This window comes from Ascidia mentula, chromosome 8 (genome assembly GCF_947561715.1).
Source record: "Ascidia mentula chromosome 8, kaAscMent1.1, whole genome shotgun sequence".
NCBI lineage: Eukaryota > Metazoa > Chordata > Ascidiacea > Phlebobranchia > Ascidiidae > Ascidia > Ascidia mentula.
The window spans coordinates 6,751,435-6,773,623 of NC_138573.1; the positions used below are offsets into that span (position 1 = coordinate 6,751,435).

At 38.8% G+C, this 22,189-nt stretch overlaps 3 protein-coding genes across 3 annotated transcripts; 2 read left to right on the forward strand and 1 right to left on the reverse strand.

Annotated features, from left to right (window-relative positions):
• The first annotated feature begins 3,439 nt into the window (after nt 1-3,439).
• On the forward strand, nt 3,440-6,021 carry LOC145910551 (TOM1-like protein 2). The gene is made up of 2 exons (XM_082997715.1): nt 3,440-3,998; nt 4,149-6,021. Exons 1-2 carry the CDS (start codon nt 3,774-3,776, stop codon nt 5,160-5,162), a joined length of 1,239 nt encoding a protein of 412 aa, XP_082853841.1. The 5' UTR covers nt 3,440-3,773; the 3' UTR covers nt 5,163-6,021.
• A 1,281-nt stretch (nt 6,022-7,302) lies between these two features.
• On the forward strand, nt 7,303-14,350 carry LOC145912657 (SWI/SNF-related matrix-associated actin-dependent regulator of chromatin subfamily A member 5-like). Its single transcript, XM_083000204.1, has 22 exons — nt 7,303-7,441; nt 7,580-7,642; nt 7,956-8,119; nt 8,263-8,395; nt 8,497-8,565; nt 8,629-8,808; nt 8,878-9,033; nt 9,179-9,310; nt 9,494-9,559; nt 9,688-9,797; nt 9,854-10,080; nt 10,547-10,696; nt 10,758-10,882; nt 10,981-11,113; nt 11,333-11,478; nt 11,713-11,844; nt 12,052-12,162; nt 12,226-12,339; nt 12,520-12,723; nt 13,018-13,176; nt 13,357-13,569; nt 13,898-14,350. Exons 1-22 carry the CDS (start codon nt 7,388-7,390, stop codon nt 14,120-14,122), a joined length of 3,066 nt encoding a protein of 1,021 aa, XP_082856330.1. The 5' UTR covers nt 7,303-7,387; the 3' UTR covers nt 14,123-14,350.
• A 178-nt stretch (nt 14,351-14,528) lies between these two features.
• LOC145912658 (ligand of Numb protein X 2-like) lies at nt 14,529-21,965 on the reverse strand. The gene is made up of 13 exons (XM_083000205.1): nt 21,230-21,965; nt 20,905-21,137; nt 20,551-20,705; nt 20,339-20,470; nt 19,976-20,088; nt 19,461-19,660; nt 18,931-19,131; nt 18,465-18,629; nt 17,953-18,069; nt 17,660-17,746; nt 17,225-17,480; nt 16,714-16,981; nt 14,529-15,986 (listed from the first exon to the last, which is right to left on the reverse strand). Exons 1-13 carry the CDS (start codon nt 21,846-21,848, stop codon nt 15,806-15,808), a joined length of 2,727 nt encoding a protein of 908 aa, XP_082856331.1. The 5' UTR covers nt 21,849-21,965; the 3' UTR covers nt 14,529-15,805.
• Nucleotides 21,966-22,189: the final 224 nt, after the last annotated feature.

Sequence of the window (22,189 nt, forward strand, 5' to 3'; positions counted from 1 at the left end):
TTCCCACCATGCAGAACAAGGGGAACTACGCCGTGAGCATGCAACGATGACCTTTTTACTGCATACTGATCTTCCTGGGAAACTAACCGCCCGTTGTTAGCGAACCCTTAAACCACGTCACGGACAGCGAGTTTAAAATTTCCCGACCGAGACAGTTTCACAAATAGGACTACTTTTACGTTAAAGCCATACAATGTTTTTATTCATGAACAAAGTTATGTATTTCAGTAAGACACTAAGCCTCTAATTGATGGCAGCTGATTTATTGACCATTGAAACATTTAGCGACCTCAAACAAACGTATTTAATGACTTTCAAAATTTTAACAGCCTTACACTTCAAACCACACCTGTGAATGCATTGATAACGCACAGCTTAGTGTTTTTTAATTGTAGTTTATATGGTTGCCAATGGTAACCGCGCCCCCGGGGCAAATTTGACGTCAGCATGTTTTGCAGTTGCGGCTCTGGAGTTTTGGCTAAATGCGGAACCGGCTTACAAAAATAACTCACTCATGTCTATTTCTATCTGTTTTCGCTTCCGCCGAGGTCAGATAGCAAGTATGAGGAATGCGCCACCACAGTTCATGACAGGAAATGAAACACAATATCGACTGAGACAGAAAAGCTTTGGTTCCTGTTTATCGACTTTTGTAGAAAAGGAACTTTGCGACTGCGTTTCCGATGGACTTTCTGTGTGTGGTCTAACTGATTTAATGTTCAGAAGTTGTAACACGGTATAATACTTTCTCGAAAGTGGTTTGCCGACCCGCCTCACCTTTCTCATTTTACGTTCGGCCAGCTGTGACTTTTGTCAAGGGATTCCATGTATATTTCCATACAAATGTATTTGGTGCCACGGAAGCCCTGCCCTCTAAATTTGAACTTTCTTGAGGAAAGTGAACCGCACGAATAAATGTGATAAGAGATAACTTCTTGTTCTCGGCCTTCCTCTCAATGTCACTAATCTCAGAAGTCTTACCAAAGTGAGTAAATTATCTTGACGCTAACCTTTCGCAGGTGTCTATTTAATTGGGTTTTTCCACGGCTATTGTGACTAATCGAAAATTCATTCCTAAGCGAGCTGCTATTGAATCCAAGAAAGCTTGACTGCTTTCAATGTCGAAACTTAAATACCCGTTGTTCATTTCCCTAACCTTCTTCAAGGCCTCCCAGGACACCTTACATAACCTCAAAGTCGTCGCTACGTAAATAACGACGGTAGAGTGTTTTGCAAATGATTTTTACCATCAGAATTTCTACGTCATAACACCGTTTGTGACGTATGTAGTGTGGCGGACTGCGAATCGCCTCGGGTGCGGACTGTCTCTCATAATCTAAGTTGTAACTACAGCGATAGGACCTATATATAGTCCTTGTTATGGCATCAGTGGTCGCGTTAGAAGTTGTTTGCATTGGTAAGTGCTCGACATTACCCTTCAACAAATAACCCCGCCTTCACCGACGTGTCAGCGAGGGCATATAATGTAAAAATTGCAGACCGGCTGTTGCGAAACTGTTGGTTACGACGATCCCAATTGGTTGCACGTAAACATCTTGAGGTCGCACTTTTTTCTGAGAGATGTGCTTTGTTGCGGAGGTAAAGTGTTTTGGGGCGTGAAATACTGTAATTGCACCTCCACCGTGCCATTTTTTATTCACATGTAGCGAGAGGTTGGAATAAATTTTGGGCCAACGGGAAAATTCGGTTTTGTTTTGGGAAACACATTGTCCAGTTTATGGAAAATAACCAAATAAACCATGGAGTTTTTCAGTTAATCTATATTCACGCGGCAACTTTCGGTGTTGGGGAATGCCATGACCGTTCATAGAAGAATGTTTTTGCATGGCTAGCCTGTGACGCTTACAAGGGCGGATCGTATGACAAATTCACCTTACGGGACCCTGAAATTCAAGCGAAAATATGCCATGTTTTGCGAATATACATTATGCGCACATGGCTATTTGGTACTTCCTCGGATGGGGCAATCAGGGAATATTCTCAACACAAAAACTATAAAAATACTCAAAACCTCTTTATGTCTTAAGGGTGCGTATAAAAACAAAAACTCTCAACCTATAAAATTTTATTTGTTTTATACATTTTTAACTGAGTGTTGTGTTGCATTTTTGTGTTGTATTGCATTAAACTTCACAAAATAGTACCTACATTTTGCAAAACCCGAAGTTTTGTCGCTCATAACAAGTAGAACAAAACTGTACTGACAAGAATTGTATTGTACAATTGTAGGGGTCACTTCGCCATAGGCGAATCACTTCGGTTCCAACGTGCTTTTGCGGACACGCAAAAGGTCCGAGGAATGGTTTGTCCATGCATGAGCAAGTGTTGTTTGGGAACAACTGCTCCGGTTTTGTCAGAGTTAAGAGTTATGGCTGGGGTTAAGTTTAGGTTTTCGATTAAGTATGTAGTATGGGTTTAGCAATAAAATGTTTTTACTTCATGAAATCTACCTAACCAGCAACACTTCTTTCACGTGACACAAGTTAACCTTCAATTCAATTTTAAATGTTACTAGAACAACTTTGTGTCCACGCTTCTGATTTTATAAAACATGTTTCGCTTTTTATTAAAGCATCTTCAGTTCTTATTCTTTAATAAAAAGCGAAACATGTTTTATAAAATCAGAAGCGTGGACACAAAGTTGTTCTAGTAACATTTAAAATTGAATAGTATGATGGGTTTAACCCTATACCTACCCTGTTACCTTGGTAAACCATGCCAATCCTGTATTAGAAGAACCCGACAATGAATATTTGTATAGACCCTAAAAAGCGTTAAATTTGTTGGAAAGATTGTTTCCGTCTGTGCAACTTGTGAACAAATGATAGAAATCCGTTTTGTCTGCAGTTTTGTCAATAAGGTTACGAGATTTTTTATTACAACCGACGTTTCGTCTGCCATCCGGTGAGACGTCTTTAGGGTTAAGTGGCAACAAGTTAACATGTACCTAAACACCAAAAACGAATAAGAAAAACGTAAGAAAACACAAGAAAAAAGGGGCGGGAGCAGATAACATTGGCACCGCTTGTAGTGTCACGTGACCAGGTGTGTCACGGAGCGCAACAAGTTGTTGTAAACCGTAAGAATAGCAACATTTTGTTGGATTCGTAACACCTCACCTCAAAGCCCACACCACAAGAAGTCATGTAGCAATAATTTTACTAGTACTTTCAAAATCGTTACAAAAACGCAATATAAAACTGTTTTGAAATAGTAAGGTTGTCGATAGTTTACAAGATTATGATTGACAGCAAAGCTCACGTGATTTGAAGAGAAAAGTCGCTTTCTGAAATTCTGACTGTGTTTTTGTGACCGATAACGTTTTATGCTAAAATACCAACGAATTTATGCATTTCATTCTTACTTTCTGAGTTAAAACGAATGAACAATACAATGGTTTAACATGCGTACAAATTGGCACATTGAATGTAATACTCATTGTTGTTTCGAAAAAATAATGCGTTTTGCAAATTTTATCAAATATCACATAAACTTTGTTAGCTTTCCAGTAAAATTTTGGTGGCTTTTGGGCAATAAACACTAGCATGATTTGCATATTTGTATATAAATTACAACGTTTTGTGATAGCACAACATAAATGCAAATGTTGATTGTGTCCGGACTCCTTTCTTGTGTTTAATCCTTAAGGAAACATAGTGGTACATTCACTAACGTCACAATACTGAAAACACTATTCTACAAAATCGCTTTCAGGAACTTGCTACATTTTTAGGTTTGTCTGCATAAAAAAGATGGAGCGCATGCAGTCTGTCTTCGGCAATGTATTTAATACACCAGCTGGACAACTAGTAGAAAAGGCTACTGCCAGCCAGCTTGTAAGTGAGGATTGGGCTCTTAACATGGAACTCTGTGACACAATAAACAGTTACAGTGAAGGTCCAAAAGATGCAGTAAAAGCAATTAAAAAAAGGCTGTCCAGCAACAAAAGTTACAGTCAAATATCATTAACCTTGTCAGTAATAGAAAGTTGTGTAAAAAACTGTGGCCCTCGGTTTATTGTTTTGATAACAACTCGTGAATTTTGCAAGGACACACTTTTGAAAGTCATACATCCTAAAAACAACCCACCTGTTGTTTTGCAAGAAAAGGTCTTTGGCATGATAAAGCAATTGGCTGAAGCGTATGGGCCTAAACCTAATATGAATGGTGTTGCCCAAGTTTACCAGGAGTTAAAGAATGATGGTGTTGAATTTCCTAAAACACAAGCTCTCAATAGTTTGCCTGAGGGTGGTTCATCACGACCTTCAAGGTCCAGAAGTAGCAACCAGCGTAGTGCACCAGCAGGCCAAGTAATCAATCCCACCCCAGAGCAACTTGCCAAACTACGAAAGCATATGGAAGTTGTGGTTGGCAACACAAAGGTCTTTTCTGAAATGTTGACTGAACTCAATCCAGCAACATGTGATGCCCCAGACATTGAGCTGATGCAGGAACTCAACCGAACATGTCGTGCAATGCAACAAAGAGTAGTGGAGTTGCTTGAACAAGTGGGAAACGAGGAAATTACTATTGAACTGTTGAAAATTAATGATGATCTTAACAATGTGTTCTTACGTTATGAGAGGTTTGAAAGATACAGGGAAAACAGAAGACCTGCTTCACCAGCAAAAGTACAGGAACAACAGCAGCCTGTGACACCATATCCAGCTGCTTCTCCATTTTTGGGAGCCTCCAGTGTTGCAGGGGCCACCCTTGCCCCACCGGTGGAAGAGCCCCCACCCAGTTATTCTGACACAGAACAGCCAACTCCAGAAGTGAATGATCTTATAGATCTTAGCCTAGACCCTGGCCCAACTTCCACTTCCCAACAAGCAGCAAGCATTTCGGAGGACTTTTCAGGTTTAAACTTGGGTGGGGGTGTCCCTGCACCGGAGAATCCACACAGACCACTGACAGAGCAACTTGATGCGTTTGGTGAAACTCCAGATAATGAGATTTTACAGCTGGGTTCTTCTGAAAGTGAAATTGAGCAATGGTTGTCAGCGAATGGATCAAGTTTGGGAGTGCAACCACAACAGCAGCAAGAAGGGGCCGTAACTGATGAGTTCAGTGACTTTTTAAGTGAGCGTGCAACAGCTGCATCTGTATTACCTTCTAAACAATCTCAGCACCCACATTAGTTTTGTGTTAATCTTTTGTTTGTATTCAATCTCCAATGAACTTTTTTCAAGCATTATATCCGTTAACCAGAGTTAGTTGTCTATTTGTCGGATGTATAAACCTTTGAATTTATTGTATCAGTCTGAAGCATTTGTTTCATATCTTATGTATATAGGATGCACGAGAATGGGAATCCCTGTGTATGGAAATTTGTAGCCACTGATGCTTCATTGTACAAGAACATAACTTTATTAACCTTTACTACAAACCACTCAAGCTAATTCTTTTTGCATAGCTTCACATGTGCTACATATGCAAGACCTAAAATTACGTTTTGTTGCTGGGAAAACCCAGAAAACTAACAGTGTGTTGTTTTGTCTGTGTTTGAATTGATTTTGTGGTTTTGTGGCAAATGGTAAAAAAAACTTTCAAACTGTATTACATTTCCTGTAATTGTTTGTAAATTTTATTAAGTTTCATTGTGCCCTGCCGTTTTTGCGCTTGTTTTAATGTTTAGTGTTTTTCTAATATATGTAATTTCTACTTGTGTTTGTCGAGCTAGAGGTATTTCGTATGTAATGGCATAGGAAGATTTGGATTTGGTGCTACAACCTTGAAAGTTTAGTGCTTTGTGTTGCTCTTAATCTGATACCTGCACAATGTTTGTAGCGCTAAGAGCTTCACATGAAAACATGGTTTCTTCAAAGTAAATGTTATTGTTACACTACAAATATGACAGTGGGTTAATATAACAATTTTACTTGCAAATATAGCTGTGAGTTCTGGCATTAATAATTTACAAGGACCATATTCATATTATGTGTTAGATTACTGCCTGGTTGAACTGTATCGTATTTTGTTTGCCTCGTGCAGTTAATAGTAACCGGTAACCATTTTATATACGTATTGTGATTACTTTGCTACAGTTACTGCAGTAGGTGGTTGTTATCAAAAAGTGTGGCCATGAAGTAGCAAATTACAGTTCACAAACGTTATTGTGGAAAATTAAGACCCGTTTTCACACGAGCACAGTTCGGCACACGTAGGGTTTACATGTACTGGAATGTTTCGAAACACACAGGTCCATTAGTTCACACGCTTTGCTGAACACCGACCTTAATTTTTGTTATTTATCAATGCGGATTACAGTTGCGTCCGTCATACCTGCACCTTTCACACATTGTGTCGCAGCAATGTGGTGCCGAATTGTAAACAGGTCTATAGGCACACAAAACGCAATAACAATCTGGTGCTGGCATTTTGTAATGAATTTACATAAGCCATACAGCCAGTAAATCCACAGATGTAAGCAAAAAATAAATTTACGCCACGCATGCGACGGTGTTTAAAAATTTATATAAGCCGCCATCAAATGTAAGCCGCACGTAAATGTTAAAGGCAAATCTAGGTGCCTTACAACAATAATTGCCAACAAATCTGTCGTTTAAAATAGTCAGATACGCTGAGAACCTTGGGCGATAAACATATTGGTACGATGGAGCGAGCTGACAGTGAATTTAATCAAAACACAGAGCGCAGACAAAATATCGGCGTGACATTAAATAATGTAAGCCGTCCTCGCACAAACGGTAGGTTAAAAAACTTAAGCCATATGATTGATTTACCCTTACTTTGGAAATATGTTTACGCATTTTCCAATATGCCTATAAGCCTCAAAACATGCCAAATTGGAGATGATTGTTACAGCCGCCTTGTAACAAAAACGCAATGTGACGTGCACCGTAGATCTCAGCGGGAGCAAAATTGTCGGAAAACCAAATGGGCCCGCGAATATACGCAAATTTGAGGGGCAATCTGGAGTAAAAACGGAAATAGTTCAAAGGAAAATGCTAAAACTAGATACATATTACTGTAATAGCGAAGGGACCAAGGGTTTCTAAGGAAAGTACATCGAGCTTCGGTTTCGCGCGTGTCTGTTAATCCAATGAGCACACCGGTGGATCACTCATATCTCATCTTTGTGTATTATATTCCCACAGTTTAAATATAACATGCATCTTTATACTTTATTTTACCTCAATTTAATTTAACATACTACATGTTGTTAACTTGATGTTACGTCTGATATATATCAGTATGGATAAAAAGTATGTAGAGGTTAGTGAACATTCCTACATCTCATCCAAATATTCACAAGATGTTGTCTTTGTGAAAGTGGCGGTGGATTGGAAGCAAATCGAAATTTTGGAAATATTATATTGCACTTCATCATTTAAAGTCGGCAATGGCAGATTCGCCACAGGAAAGTCCCAGTATATCCTTACACTCTGGAAGTGAGGTAAATATTGTGTTCTTGCTGCATAGATAATTGTAATGTCGACGTTCCTAACTGTGGATGTCAGGATGTCAAGTTTGTTTTCCATTTTTTTGCATGTATTTTTATTTCAAGTATAAATGTGAATGGTACTTGTTTTAGGATGAAGGAAATAATTCAAAAGTATCAGACGACAAAGAAAGCCCGGACTATGCTGAGAAAGTGGTACGTCATAAGAATAGCATTAAAATATAACTTTAGAATGGGTTAAATATATTTTACTAGTACGTGCATTGTCTGCTTTCCAATCTAATTTTTTTGTTAATCTTTAAACAATTTAGGTTTCCGATCTTTCCTACTTATTATGTATCACCAATGTTTTTATTCGAGGAATTGTAAAACTTTGGTAATCACAAAATTTTAGATAAAATGTATGTGGGGGTTTGCAGACTTGATGTAGGCATTCAATGGGACTGCAACCACAAAAAAGGGTTGGGAACAATTGGTTTTAAGTTTAAATCTTGTTTGTTTGTCACAGGAACAAGATCATGGAAAGCGATTTGAGTTTCTGCTGAAACAAACTGAAATCTTTGCCCATTTCATGAACCCAAATGTGAAGAGCAAATCCCCTTCAAGTCCTCTGAAGATGAGGGGCCGACCCCGTTTGAGCTCTCAAGAAGAACCAAGCGGATCTGCCACTGAGTATGTTATTTCGCCTTATTAACAACCAGTCAGGGATACTTAAGGACACAAAATTCTGTATTTGCTATGTAAAAAATCACCTGTTTTTCACATTAGCTTTGGATGTATAACACAGGTTTGTAACATGAAATGTGTAAATTAAGTCATCGTCATCGGCGGAAAGAACAAGATGAAGATGAGGAACTTCTGTCAGATGCAAGAAAAACGCAAGGAGCCATTACAAGATTTGAGAGGTCGCCAACCTACATTAAGAATGGGGAACTTAGGGATTATCAGGTGAACTACCACTGGTTGTTTTTTAATACTGTAAATCTTTGTAGTTTTGCAATTAATGCCAAGAAAGTTAAACTTCATTGTTTTGTCTATTTTTGTTTCAGGTCAGGGGTTTAAATTGGATGATATCTCTCTATGAAAATGGAATCAGTGGAATTCTGGCTGATGAAATGGTTTGTTTAAACAAAACCTAAAGCAAGACTGTGCATAAATGTAAGTTTGACATTATTTTCAAGGGTCTTGGCAAAACTTTGCAAACCATTTCTCTGCTTGGTTATTTGAAACATTTTCGCAACATTCCTGGACCCCACATGGTGATTGTTCCCAAATCAACCATTAGCAACTGGGAAAATGAGTTTGAGAGATGGTGTCCAACCATTCGTACTGTGGTATTCATTGGCTCAAAAGACCAACGGGTGTGTATTCAAAATATTTTTGTACATGTGTATTTTTTGCATTGGGTTATGTTATTATTATTTTTTAAGGCCTCTATTATAAATGATATCATGATGCCTGGAGAATGGGATGTTTGTATTACAACATATGAGATTTGCATCATTGAAAAAGCCTGTTTTAAAAAGTTTAACTGGCGATATGTTGTAATTGATGAGGCTCACAGAATCAAAAATGAAAAATCAAAGGTAAGTAAGTCATGAACTAAGCTAGTTTGGTCTCCATTCCTTTTTAGTGTGCCGAAACAAATACTTAACAGAACATACATAAAGTAATAAAATGTGATATTAATGTGATATTTTCGCCTTTACAAATGTGCCGAAATTATTGCAGTTGTCCATCATCGTTAGACAGTTCCGGAGTACAAACCGACTCCTATTAACTGGTACACCACTACAAAACAACTTGCATGAACTTTGGGCTCTGCTTAACTTTCTTTTGCCTGATGTTTTCAACTCTTCGGATGTAAGCAACCAAGACTGTGCATTTTATTTTCTTCATTCTGTATTAATTTTTAAACAAGAAAAACAAATATGAGCTGGTGTACACACTGTTTCGACCTCTAAGGTTTTCTGTCTGTACACCTGTATGCAGCTTCTTATTTACTATTATGGCTCTTTTGCACATAAAACAAATATATTTCCACAGGATTTTGATTCCTGGTTCAATGCTGGGAAATTGGGGGATCAAAAACTTGTGACAAGGCTGCACTCTGTATGTTCCTGTGATTGAGTATTATGTATAAGTATATGCATAATTTGCTGTTAAAATCTTTTGTTTTGTTACTCAATTTGAAGAACTGTGGGTGATTGGTTTCCAATCAAGTTTGTTTGTCTTTTTAGGTTCTGAGGCCGTTCTTGCTGCGACGTTTGAAAAGTGACGTTGAGAAAAGTCTTCTGCCCAAAAAAGAAACCAAAATATTCGTTGGTCTGAGCAAGATGCAAAGAGAATGGTGAAATTTTGTTTCTTAGCTTTGTTATGTGAACATTTCTGTATTTTTACTCTTAGGTACACAAAGATTTTGGTGAAAGACATCGATATCATCAACGCAGCAGGAAAAACAGACAGAGTGCGCCTTCTCAACATTCTCATGCAGCTCAGAAAGTGTTGCAACCATCCATATTTATTTGATGGTGCAGAACCTGGACCACCTTACACAACCAGTGACCATATTGTGGTTAATGCTGGCAAACTAACTGTGTTGGATAAACTGCTACCAAGACTTCAGCAACAAGGTAATCAATGTTTTTGCACTTTCTGCAACTCCCTTAATTGTTTTGTGCATTAGTTTCATGTTTTGTATCATGCACATTTGTTATCACAACCACGTTGAACATATACATAAGGTTTTGTGGTGTGATTAAGCAATGTGATGATCCTAACAGCACAATGTTTTTTTTCTTGTTTTTTCCTGACTTGCATAACTTTTTTTTTTATTATACTTTCTATTTTATTGTTACTTATTTTAGGGCCATCTTACTGCATGCCCAAATGGCATTATTATATCAAAATTTTCTTTGCATGGATAGCAATACCACTATTTTGGCACTAAATTTTATTAAGCTTCATCCTGCATCATATTCCACTATACTTAAGTTTAATATATGGTAGTCTGCTCTGGATTTATTATAATTTTTTCTAAGGCCTCTGATTTTTTTAAACACAAAATTATATCTTTCAAACAAATGCTTTTTGACACAGGTGATAGGGTGCTGATTTTCAGTCAAATGACACGTATCCTTGACATACTGGAGGACTACTGCATGTGGAGGGGGTATAATTATTGCAGGTTGGATGGCCAAACTCCACATGAAGACAGACAACGTCAGATCAACGAATATAATAGGCCAGGTTTGTATTGATCACCCTGCATTTCACAATACTAAATGTAAACAACAATAATTTGTTGTAGGCAGCGAAAAGTTCGTTTTCATGCTTTCCACACGTGCTGGTGGTCTGGGAATCAATCTCATGACAGCCAATATTGTCATATTGTATGACAGTGACTGGAATCCACAAGTAGACATGCAAGCTATTGTAAGTTAAAATCCAGTCCTTTTTGTCGCAAGTTTTTGCCTTTTCACTTTAGTGGATCGAGTACAAACGCATAATATTTGACCTGTTGTGTATCATAGGACCGCGCCCACAGAATTGGTCAAAAAAAGCAAGTTATGGTGTTTCGACTTATAACTGAAAACACAGTGGAGGAAAGAATCATTGAAAGAGCGGAAATGAAACTTCACCTTGACAACATTGTTATCCAACAAGGTACCGTGCTTATATATTGGTATTTACTCAATTCTGCACAAACTTAACTACTCTAGAACAGCTGTGTATATGTCTCTTTTGCTTGCTATATATATATCATTTCATTCCTTTCTGTAGCAGTTAAATAATTTTTGTACAAATTTTCTTTTTTGATGTAAATGCCATGGCCCCAGTAGTTTACCTTATCGTTTTTGTTTACCTTACCTTTATTTTCAAAAGGTCGCTTGGTGGATCAAGGACAAAAGTTAGGAAAGGATGAGATGCTGAGCATGATCCGACATGGAGCAAATCATGTGTTTGCTTCGAAGGAAAGCGAAATCACGGAGGAAGACATCGATGCCATCATCGCCCATGGAGAAGCTCGCGTATGTTTCTGTGTCCTCAATAGACACACAAGCTCAAGTTTTAAGCAACATATTTGATAAATATAATAAAAACAGGATTATTTGTTTGAACTTTTTTCAGCAACCATAATATTGTATATTTCATGCTTGTATGTACAACTTTAACTGTAAGAGATCTTAATCGGTACATATGGACATGATTACATCATTGCTGTCACCAAGCGACATGGTAACGAAATGTAAATGTTGACACAGACGAAAGATATGGACTCGCGTCTCTGCAAATTAGGCGAGGGCGCACTCAGGAAATTTACTCTTGACGAAACGGAAGGCCCCTATTCGGTGTACAGCTTCGAAGGACAAGACTGGAAAGGCAAACAGACCGAGGTACGTTGTCCTCGCCTAATGGGCGTATTTCGACGCTGTCTCGCCCACTGCTACCCACTGCATGATATCATCATTCTTCCCAGCGTAAACAATAAAAATCACGTTTGGCAATTCAATATCAAAACAACCCCATAACACAAACACAAATAAAACTAACGACATCACATGGAATAACAAAGGTCACCGACCACAAATATGGTTTTACAGAGTGGATTGCTTCCATGGATCGAACCTCCCAAGCGGGAAAGGAAGGCGAACTACGCAGTTGACCAATATTTCCGCGAAGCTCTGCGCGTCAGCGAACCCAAAGCACCGAAGGTAACAGGCCCACCCCTGCTTTTAAATTTTGTTACATGTTAAGCAAATACTTTTAATGTTAAGGCGCCGAGGCCGCCCAAACAACCGTCAGTCCAAGATTTCCAGTTCTTTCCTCCAAGGTTGTTCGAACTTCTGGAGAAGGAAATTTTCTATTTCCGCAAGACGATAGGATATAAGGTGAGCAGGTCACATGCAGTTAGTTAATGTTGTGAACACAATGTGTAACTAAGGAACAATTCATCTTCCATCCTATAGTTTCCTTTACGCCCCGGCATTAAATGATTTGTAATGTATATTCCTGAACGAAAAATTTACTCTGAAGCTCTTGTCCGAATCGCACACCCGTGACGTTTTTAGGTACCACGTGACACGGGCACGGAGGCTCAGCAACTTCAGCAGAAGCAAATAGACGAAGCGGAACAATTGAACGCCGAGGAGTTGACCGAAAAGGAACAACTTCTCACGCAGGGTTTCACAAACTGGAACAAACGCGACTTCAGTCAGTTCATAAAAGCGAACGAGAAATTCGGTCGCGATGATATCGAAAGCATTTCCAAGGAGGTATAAATATGAAAAAATACCAAATTTATGTTCTGTTACAAAATCACAAGGTGTTTTTTCTGAACAAACCCGTTTTATCATCACAGCCCCCTGTTTAGTGGGATGTATTTTTTTGCGACCTTCGCAAAGCTATTGGTTAATATTGATAATCTACAATATACATTCCAAGTGTAAAAATTATTTTGTACTTTTAAAGTAATGACTTACGCTTTTACCACCACTGTCCGCTGTTTTAGAAGTACTCGTCACACCGAAAACAAAGCGGGTTGACTTTAAGGTTGCTTGATCCTTTAGGTTGAAGGAAAAACTCCAGCCGAAGTAATCGAATATTCGGCAGTTTTCTGGGAAAGATGTAACGAACTGCAGGATATTGAGCGAATTATGGCACAAATAGAACGTGGTGAAGCTCGCATACAGCGAAAGATCAGCATTAAGAAGGCGCTTGATGCTAAGGTAAACTCCCATGCCTTCAAAGCCTTCTATATTTTGCTCGTTTTGCTGAAGACATTAAACATTTTGCAGTAAAGAAAACCATGCTAAATCCATTTTAAGACTTGTGAAAAAATGGCAAAATTCTTTACTATCTTGTTGAACAGGATTTTTTCCTTCAAAACTATAATATCTCCTCATTAGATCGCCCGATACCGTGCTCCCTTTCACCAACTCCGCATCCAGTACGGAACAAACAAAGGCAAAAACTACACTGAGGAAGAGGACCGCTTCCTCATCTGCATGCTCCACAAACTCGGCTTGGAGAGAGAGACGGCTTACGACGAACTGCGAGTGGCCGTGCGTCAAGCACCACAATTCCGCTTTGATTGGTTTATCAAGTCCAGAACGTCGATGGTGAGCGGATATAAAGAACTGTATTTTCTTAAACGTTCACTTAAAATTGTGTTGTTAATAAGTTGTTTCATCGCGTATCGAATATCACAAAGTAACATTAAAAATTGATTGCGAACTCATCACATGACCCTGCTCCTTACACTAGGCCACCCCTTATAACTCTCCTGTCATGTCAGTCACTTTTTACTGATGGTGGCAAGTTTTTACCGAAACGTCCAATTGTAATATCAAGGTTAACTGTACTGTGGCCCAGACTTTACATTCCCAGAATTAGTGTTCTAAAGTGTGTGTTACAACGATTCAATCCAATTCTGTGTTTGTTCTTCAGGAGTTGCAACGACGCTGCAACACGTTAATCACCTTGATCGAACGCGAAAATCAGGAACTCGAAGAACGCGAGAAGCACCACGGACCCGGGGTCAAAAAGCGGGGAGGCAAAGGTCACGGTGCTGCCGCTACACCGCCACCCAGCGGACAAGGAAAGCGCAAAGCTGTGGACGAGAGTATCATTAACGGCGGCGACGGAAAGGGGAAAAAGAAGAAAAGGGATTGAATAAGCGGGAAGAAAAAAACGCATTTCGGTTGCTGTATAGTTCAAACGAATCTGTCGGTCGAAGCATTCCTTTCCTGTGTGTTTTATGCTTTTCTGTCGTGAGATGATAGCGAAATCGATGTTTACTGATGGACTGCAATCATAGACGGATTTTTACCGCGCCCCCATCTTAGGCCTTTCAATAAATAGTCTGCCCTGTATTTCGTGTCCATGTCTCCGGCTTATTTCAGATTCCCCCCCCTATGTAACCATTTGCCTTTCAGCCATTGCCGGAAAGACTTGCCAAAATGTGCTTAGCAAAATCTGCTCAATTGCGTCCAGCCAAATGTTATACAAGGAAGTTTTATTCCATGCTGAAAGAACTGACGCTTTTTGAGACAACATACATCTGCCAAACAGTTACAATAATACAAATGTACAAGCGCCATCTGAATGTGTACTACAATACAACGCAAGCGAGGCCTAACTTCGAACGGCAATATGTGCAATGGAAAGGAAAATGGATAAAAAGCGAAAAATGTACACTTGGCCATAATTGCACCGAAGTCTACGAACGATCAGGTACAGGAGTTTTAATTGAAACAATAACGACATTACCCAAAAGTTAAAGATGGTTTCGTCCTTAATGACGAGTTCACCTGCGATTGGTCAACTAAACCACGTGATAATGGAACGAATATGCTGTGCACAGAAATGATCAGATATTTGGTAAAGTTTGTAATGAGGGCATACTTGGGAAGCGGTATATATGAGCACCGAAGCAATCAATACGTGAAATGGAAGTGCGCTCGCGAGCACGCAATTACAATAAAACGATTCCAGTTAAATATGTTCGCGTTTGAACGATCCCGCGGCGCAGCAAATTTTAATTGACGCAATTCCATCGATCGCGAATCTTCAGATGTTTCTGCAAGGAATGGTTAACAGATCGCTTCTATCGACAGGTTGCTAATAAGAATTCGCACCAACTGGAAACTTTTCAATAAGACTTGTAGCAAAAGGTAAAATAGAGTTCTTTAATTTCGGGCAAGCAAGATGCACGGGAATTTAATACTCAGCACTGGTGTTTTATGGCCTCCAGATTAACTACAGGAGTTAATTTAAAAGCAGACAAGAAGCAACGACAACAACACACGAAGTGGGATAATTGCGACGTTTTTATACATTCGAGTTTTCAATTTTATAAAGCTGTAGTCTAAATTTGCCGAAGTTTTAAAAAAACATGCTACTCCGCGATTAACGCACTGTCACTTGAAACAGGATGTTACCGCTTTATTCGCGAGCTTTTCACTTGCAAAATACATAAAAGGACTGTCGACTACAAACAGGAACAACACTACACAGTGGCTGCTACCCCTAACGCCTTACCCCAAGTACAGTAAGGGCCAATGGAAATAATATCACAGAAAGCATTGAATAAATATGTACCCTAGTGCTAGAACAAAATTACGTTTCGCCCGTTCAGTTAATGCCGGCAACCGCAAAGAAATTGGTCCTCTTTTGAGCTCTTGGAAGCATTAAGTTTTAATGCGTGGCGAACGTTCCGCTCCTTTGTCTCTACTCCAAATCAGGCAGCGTCAATACACAGAAATGCATTAAAAACCTTTGGGTTATAAACACAAAGAACAAAAGAACGAATGTTAAAACCGACATATGGTGTTTTTGACAGCACAGATGCTTTTATCAGTGCAGACTGCCCGGCCAGGACATGATGGTAAGATTTAATGGGCCCGGAGTGTTTTTCAGCATTTGAACCACCGCTGTATGAGTGAGAGTAGCCGCCTCTCTCCCGTTAATGGCAACTATCTGGTCGCCACACTTGACGCCACCTTGTGAGGCTGCCGCACCGTTCGGAACCACGTACCTACGTTGCAAAAATACGCACGTTGTTTTAGAGTATATTGTAGCTGGGTTTTTTTTTGTGTCATTTGTCTGTCATTGACCCAATTTTTTTAGAAATATCACAAAAAATAAAAGCCATTTGGACACAATGTCCCAAAGGAAATTGGCTAGTAGATTATTCAAGTTGCTTACATTTTTGCGAACGAAAGTATTATAACGTAAATGACCAAAATAAATTGAAAATGTCCTAAATTTTGGCTGGCAGTTCGGTCATTTGACAGAAATTTTTTAGTGAAAAAAAAAAACCAGTATTGTAGAACCAAAAAGCATTTTTTGGGCTTTTAGGGCTTTTATTTTTGGGGCTTTTATTAACTAAGAAAAATGGTTGACTTTTCTGGGAAAAATATGTAGGTATATTTACTCATAAGAATGTTTCATTAATGTTTTGCATGTACTGTTGCAAATAGATGTACATGTACCACCCATGCTTCGAAAACAAACAAATATATTTTTAGTCGAGCTATTTGTTGAGCTTGGCCATAGTGTTTCCACCTTGTTTTCTCCATAAGGGTGCACTTAGTTTAGTGCCCAACGGATGACGGTGATTGTATAGTCACCACAAGGTGAAAGTGCTTGGCTGTTTGGTCAGCAACGTCGTCTAATAGTCACGCCAGCTGCACTGATGAGACCTTTTAGGTCAAAACAGTGGCCATCTGTCTGCAGCTTACACAAATGTAATATAGACTTACTTCACAAAAACTGGCGTCCGATCAGCCTGAGTGTTGAGCCTTCCACCTACAATGCTAAATCCCAAACCCTGCTGGTTTCTTCTTAACGTCATATCCCTCTTGAGGCGACACTGAGGTGGAACAGCGAGCCACATGCGCCATGATGGAGTCCAAGAGGCCCAGCAGTTGACGCCATTTGAGTTGCGGCGACCCTGTTGATGGTGGATGCCACTGAGCTCCTCCCAAAGAGCAAAGTCCTCCTCCTTGCCGTGGTAGCTCAACTCAATGGCTTCAAACAAATTGTGTGCTTTAAATATTTTTTGTCATACTATGTACAAAGTTGTTGGACTGCAGGAAGCATTCTTGTAGTTGAAATACAATAACCACAATAAAGATAAAAAAGGACAGCTGGTTACCAAAAAGTACAACAAAAATATTCAGAAGCAGTGAAAGACTAAAAACACTAATATATAGAAATCATGGGCAAACATATAAAATTTACATGATATACCAAACTAATATCACAACTCACCAACAAGCACCACCTCCTTGCAATGTTGTGCAGCATCCTTGAGCACTGTGATGGCTTGAGTGTGGCTGAGTCCAGTCAGTTGAATCCCATTGACCTCAATCAGCAAGTCGCCTCTAAGTAGTTGCCTGTCCCTTCCCAAAACACCCTGTGGTTGCACGTCTTGCACAAACACAGGCAAGTCGCCACGCAGCCCAGATGTACCACCAGCCACCACAATGCCCAGACTCTCTTGGGCTGCTTTGGTGACAGCTATCACCTGAGATTGAGAATTCAATATGATCAATTGTTTGGTGCTTAGGTACTGAATTTGTGACATGTTTGGAAGTAAAAAGGTGGGAAAATTTTTGCATAAACTTGGTTATTTAGAATGCTGATTTAACAGAGGTAAGCAAAAAAAGCAAGGAGCAATATAGGATAAAAAAAAATGATTAGAACCTTTTCTTTGTGGGATGCACATAGCGGCTTAAGCTCAGGGATGGGAAGGTTTAACACAGGTCGAGCTTCAATGTTGCCGTCGGTAACCTTTAAAGAATCATTGTTTCATTTGAATCAAGCTTGTAAAATATTATTTGATCAAACTGCAAACAAAACATATTTTTTATCATAGCTATTAGCACAAAAGCATCATTACAAATTCAGATTTTCAACAGATTACAACAAAACTATAATGTTTGTCTGGTAGCATTGACATGTGTAGTTATATAGATAAGATTTGATAAGATTGTTACCTGCTGATTACTTTGAGATCTTGGGAGGGTTTTATCAGTAGCCCAGGGATTTACGATTATATCTGGTTGTGGGATAATCTGTCTGCTTGCCACAATGTTTACTCTCTCCCCAGAGCCCTGTTGTACCAATAACAAATATGTCATTTCCTTTCAAACATCATCACATGCTTTGTGTCTTGCTGTAGTAAAACTTATTTGCTACAATAAGTCGTGTATAACTTATCGAAAGGCACAACCACACTTGAATGGCATTGAAGCAGGTAAAACTACTTGTTGCAATAAGCCAACAGCCAAGTACAACTTATAAAAATGTTTACAAATTAGTCTTCTGAGAAAAGTAATATAATGGCAGTTCAAAGATGATGACACAAAGTAGGATATTAAGGTACTGTTTTCAGACGTTTTGTTAACACATGACAACAACCAATTTTTGTTCTATAACCTGACAATGTTTAAAACAACAAAAAACAAGGTTACAAAGTTTGTGTAAACAACTACGATTAGGCAGAAACCTGTATAATACGTGCAGCTGACTCTGGAGTTCCATTTCTCAAATCACTCTGCGAAATCTCAAGAATCCGGTCACCAGCCTGCAGTTGGCCATTTGCATGAGCTACACGACCTTCAACCAGCTCAAGAATATATACACCAGGTCGCCCATCCTCACAAGTTGTGATCTGCCAATAAGTTTTTGCACTTTAACAACTGAGGGAAAGCATAAAAGCACCCAACAAGAACATTGAACAACATTAGCCCCTGTTAAATGTTGAATTATATCAACCTCTCATAACAGCCTGTATCAAAGTATCCACAATGTAAAGCTGATACAATTAAAAAACCAGCATTGGACCTTACTCATTTCAGTGATAGATACAGAGAATACCCTACCCTCAACTATTGTTGGTGGTATTACACCAACATGTTTTCAATAATACTTCTTTTTTTTAAGGTTTTAAGATGCAAAGTTTGCCTCTGTACCTTTATACCAAGTTGCTCTGATGGGGGCTTTAACAAGGAAACAACAATTCTCTCTTCTTGGTAAGTTGGTTGATGTACTTCTTGGGTATCAGAAGATGTTGCCTTTTCCCGAAGCAGTGTGAAGCGCATTAGGTGGGCAGTTCTGCTTAGAATAGCCCTCGCATCAACATGACTCACATTATGCAGGTCCTCACCATTAACCTAAAACAAATATGGGGTTGAGCATTGTGGAGTTTCTTCGACATATTTATGGTTAACAACATTAAGAAAGTTTTGCAAGCATGCAAATTTCTGTCATTTGTGGTGTTGGTAGTTTTTAATTATGTTTCTCAGAATAATTTTTAATCCGGACGGCAAGAAAATAATATTTGTTGTTGCTCACACAGTTCAGTTTCGTTTACCATCTCAGATTACCAGGAGACATCACACAGCACAGGCAAGCATGAATAATTTATATCGCCATTTAGAAATCACACCAAGAAGGTACATCCTTGAGTCGGCACTTACACTTGAAAATCTTTCGCGCTCACCTCAATAATTATGTCTCCAGGTAAAATTCTTCCATCCTCAGCAACTAGACTGCACGGGATAATGTTTTGGACTATTATGTTTCTCAGCGGAGTGTCATTTCCACCGACAATGGCCAAACCTAACTCTGCAATGCCTTCTGGTCTAAATAATTCAACTGTGTGTTTCATGCAGTCTGGGTAAATACTTTCAAGGGGATTGCCTGCAACATAAGGATTATAAGCTTATGGATAAATGCATGTAAATCGTTGCATGAAGTATCACCATTGTTTGTAGAGTGCATTATGGATGCAGTTTATACACTACACATAAGATATTTGCATAATAGCATGTTTAAGCTGTTTTACACTCTGTTTAACTGCAGAGACGTCAGCCAAGCCTTATTTTTCTTTTAGTTTGGTAGAATACTCATTAAGCTGGTGGTGCCACTGCACAAAACTCATCATAAAATATTCATGAGACAATTAGGTACATAAATGAACTTTTTCTATGCATTCTCCTAGGGACACAAACTTACCATCATATTGTCGATACTTGCACTGTTTTACATGTTTCTTCTGTTCCATTCTGGGCCCTTTATATGAACACCCATACATTGACTTTGTGCACCGCAAAATCCCACCAGGGCACCTGAAACAAACCTTGTATTTGTGAACAAGTTTTGGTATGTTTGTGCCAGTGCAAAACCAACTTGTGACGTAACAACAACGGTAGGATATTGCTAGCCAGCAGACAACATATATTTTTAGACTAGGGCCCTCAAACAAAGCAGTAATTCAAGAGGCCCTTAATAGCCTTTGGAAAAAAGGGGAGAACAATGAATATAATTGAATGTGAATAGTATATTTCACATGCATTCATTCCTAGTTTTCTCATTCACCTTTCTTTCAGATGTGCTTCCAAATCAGTTCGTGGTAATTTTAGGTCACAGTAGTTATGGTTGGGACAACGTACGGTTAATTTGTTGACAAGTTTTCTCATCACCAAGCTAGATTGCCAACAGTCTCCAGATCTAAAAAAATGGGACAAGATGTATATACAGTAATGAAAATTCCATTACAACATGAACAAAAAAATGTGATAGTGCCTTACCCCATGGTCAACTCCTTGCGGTCAACGGGGCACATTTTCTTCAGACGAACATAATTTTTAAGGCAAATGGAACAAAAGGTGTGCCCACACTTGGTGTCATAGGGATCAACAAAGGGTTGCAAACATATATCACACTGAAGATCATCATCTATTTCCTATTTAAACAATAATTAACATTAACGAAGTTCAGTTGCAAGGTATCCAGATGTAAGAGTTAAATACCTTAAAAAATGGAACTATGTTTAGTAAATTACACAGAAATTACAAAAAAAACATAAATGTTTTTCATACGATTCTAGCTTTAACAAGAAAAGCAGCACAAAAAAAGGGCCCATCTAATAGTTGTTGACATACCTCTATATAATCATACTCATGATTTTCAGCAAGTCGATGCCGCTGGCCACAGTGTTTACATAGTGGTGATGCAGTTGTACCATAAAGAGTTTGTGAAGGTTCTTTATTGGCTTCAGGTTGACTTGCAACTGGCAGTGTATTGCTTGCTGCATCTGTTTGGCTAACATTCCCAGATTGCTCTGTTTGTACTTCATGTACCCTCCGGCTTTTCTTGTTTTTGTGCTTTGTACCATCTGGACACATTATACAATATCAAATAAATTTTATATGCCTATTGTGGCAGAAAAACAGACTGTAATAAAGGTATATTTTATTCTTAACCGACCTTTGGAAGATCTTCCATTATCTTGCTGTGTGCTCCTTGGTTTTCGAGACTTATTTTTTTCAGATGATTCTTTATTGTTTACGACTTCTGACCGTAGGTCAATTGAGTTAGGGTAACGAGTAAGAATCCCTCCATTATCATCAGAATACAAGGATGGATCAGAATAATGTCTTGAATGTGTAGCATTTTCACCCAACAGTCCTACATGGGCACTTTCATCACTCCTCTTGTTTGAGCTTTGCATTTCCGACGCACTTCTGGTGTTCCTCATAGGGCTAGTATCAGGATTTTTATGTCGCACTTCACTTTTACTTCTATGTTTAGGTTTTAAATTTTCCAGCATAAGAGCTTGTGGTGCTTCCTCACAATATTGCATTTCCTCATAGGGTGCATGGTTTTGGCTGGAGCTTTTTGGAATCCTCCCAACAGCTACGAAACCAACACTCCCTTGAATGTCTGTTATCTCCACCACGTCACTGTTAATGTTAACAGGCTGTGGGGTGCAATATGGTTCAAGTGTTTGGTGGTCCATCATTGATGGGGAAGAGTAATGATTGTTGTATAATCTGTCGTAAATATGATCAGAACCTCTTCTGTTATTCCTAAACCCAGACTCCATGCTTTTGATTTTATTCTTATTATTGCTGGATATGGCTGGAATTAGGAGAATGATTTACACTGTGGTACGTAGTCAAACTCTTAACATAACATATGCAACATTTTTGCAGTTATGTGTTTATCCTAAATAGTCAAATACAAATACATAGTATATATATATTTTTTTTTTCTTCTTTTAAAATTAATAGGCTACCAACTTAAAAATCACCAAAATAAATTGGAACAGTCACGTTAAATTAAAAGCTATTAACACGTGTTTATCCTTTGGTTTTGTGTATATGGGCAAGAAAAACGTATGTTAATTACCGACAAACCTTACGAGTTATTTTTCACAACCCCATA

What these genes read in the sequence shown, in the direction of transcription:
- LOC145910551 (XM_082997715.1), top strand. Translation starts at nt 3,774, where the DNA reads ATGGAGCGCATGCAGTCTGTCTTCGGCAATGTATTTAATACACCAGCT. An exon ending in AAATATCATTAACCTTGTCA is followed by an intron (nt 3,999 to 4,148) that starts GTAATAGAAAGT and finishes GGCATGATAAAG; the next exon opens with CAATTGGCTGAAGCGTATGG.
- LOC145912657 (XM_083000204.1), top strand. Translation starts at nt 7,388, where the DNA reads ATGGCAGATTCGCCACAGGAAAGTCCCAGTATATCCTTACACTCTGGA. An exon ending in CAACATTGTTATCCAACAAG is followed by an intron (nt 11,114 to 11,332) that starts GTACCGTGCTTA and finishes TATTTTCAAAAG; the next exon opens with GTCGCTTGGTGGATCAAGGA. An exon ending in TCGAAAGCATTTCCAAGGAG is followed by an intron (nt 12,724 to 13,017) that starts GTATAAATATGA and finishes TTGATCCTTTAG; the next exon opens with GTTGAAGGAAAAACTCCAGC.
- LOC145912658 (XM_083000205.1), bottom strand. Translation starts at nt 21,848, where the DNA reads ATGGAGTCTGGGTTTAGGAATAACAGAAGAGGTTCTGATCATATTTAC. An exon ending in TAATGGAAGATCTTCCAAAG is followed by an intron (nt 21,138 to 21,229) that starts GTCGGTTAAGAA and finishes TAATGTGTCCAG; the next exon opens with ATGGTACAAAGCACAAAAAC. An exon ending in CAGAGCAACTTGGTATAAAG is followed by an intron (nt 18,630 to 18,930) that starts GTACAGAGGCAA and finishes ACTTATTGGCAG; the next exon opens with ATCACAACTTGTGAGGATGG.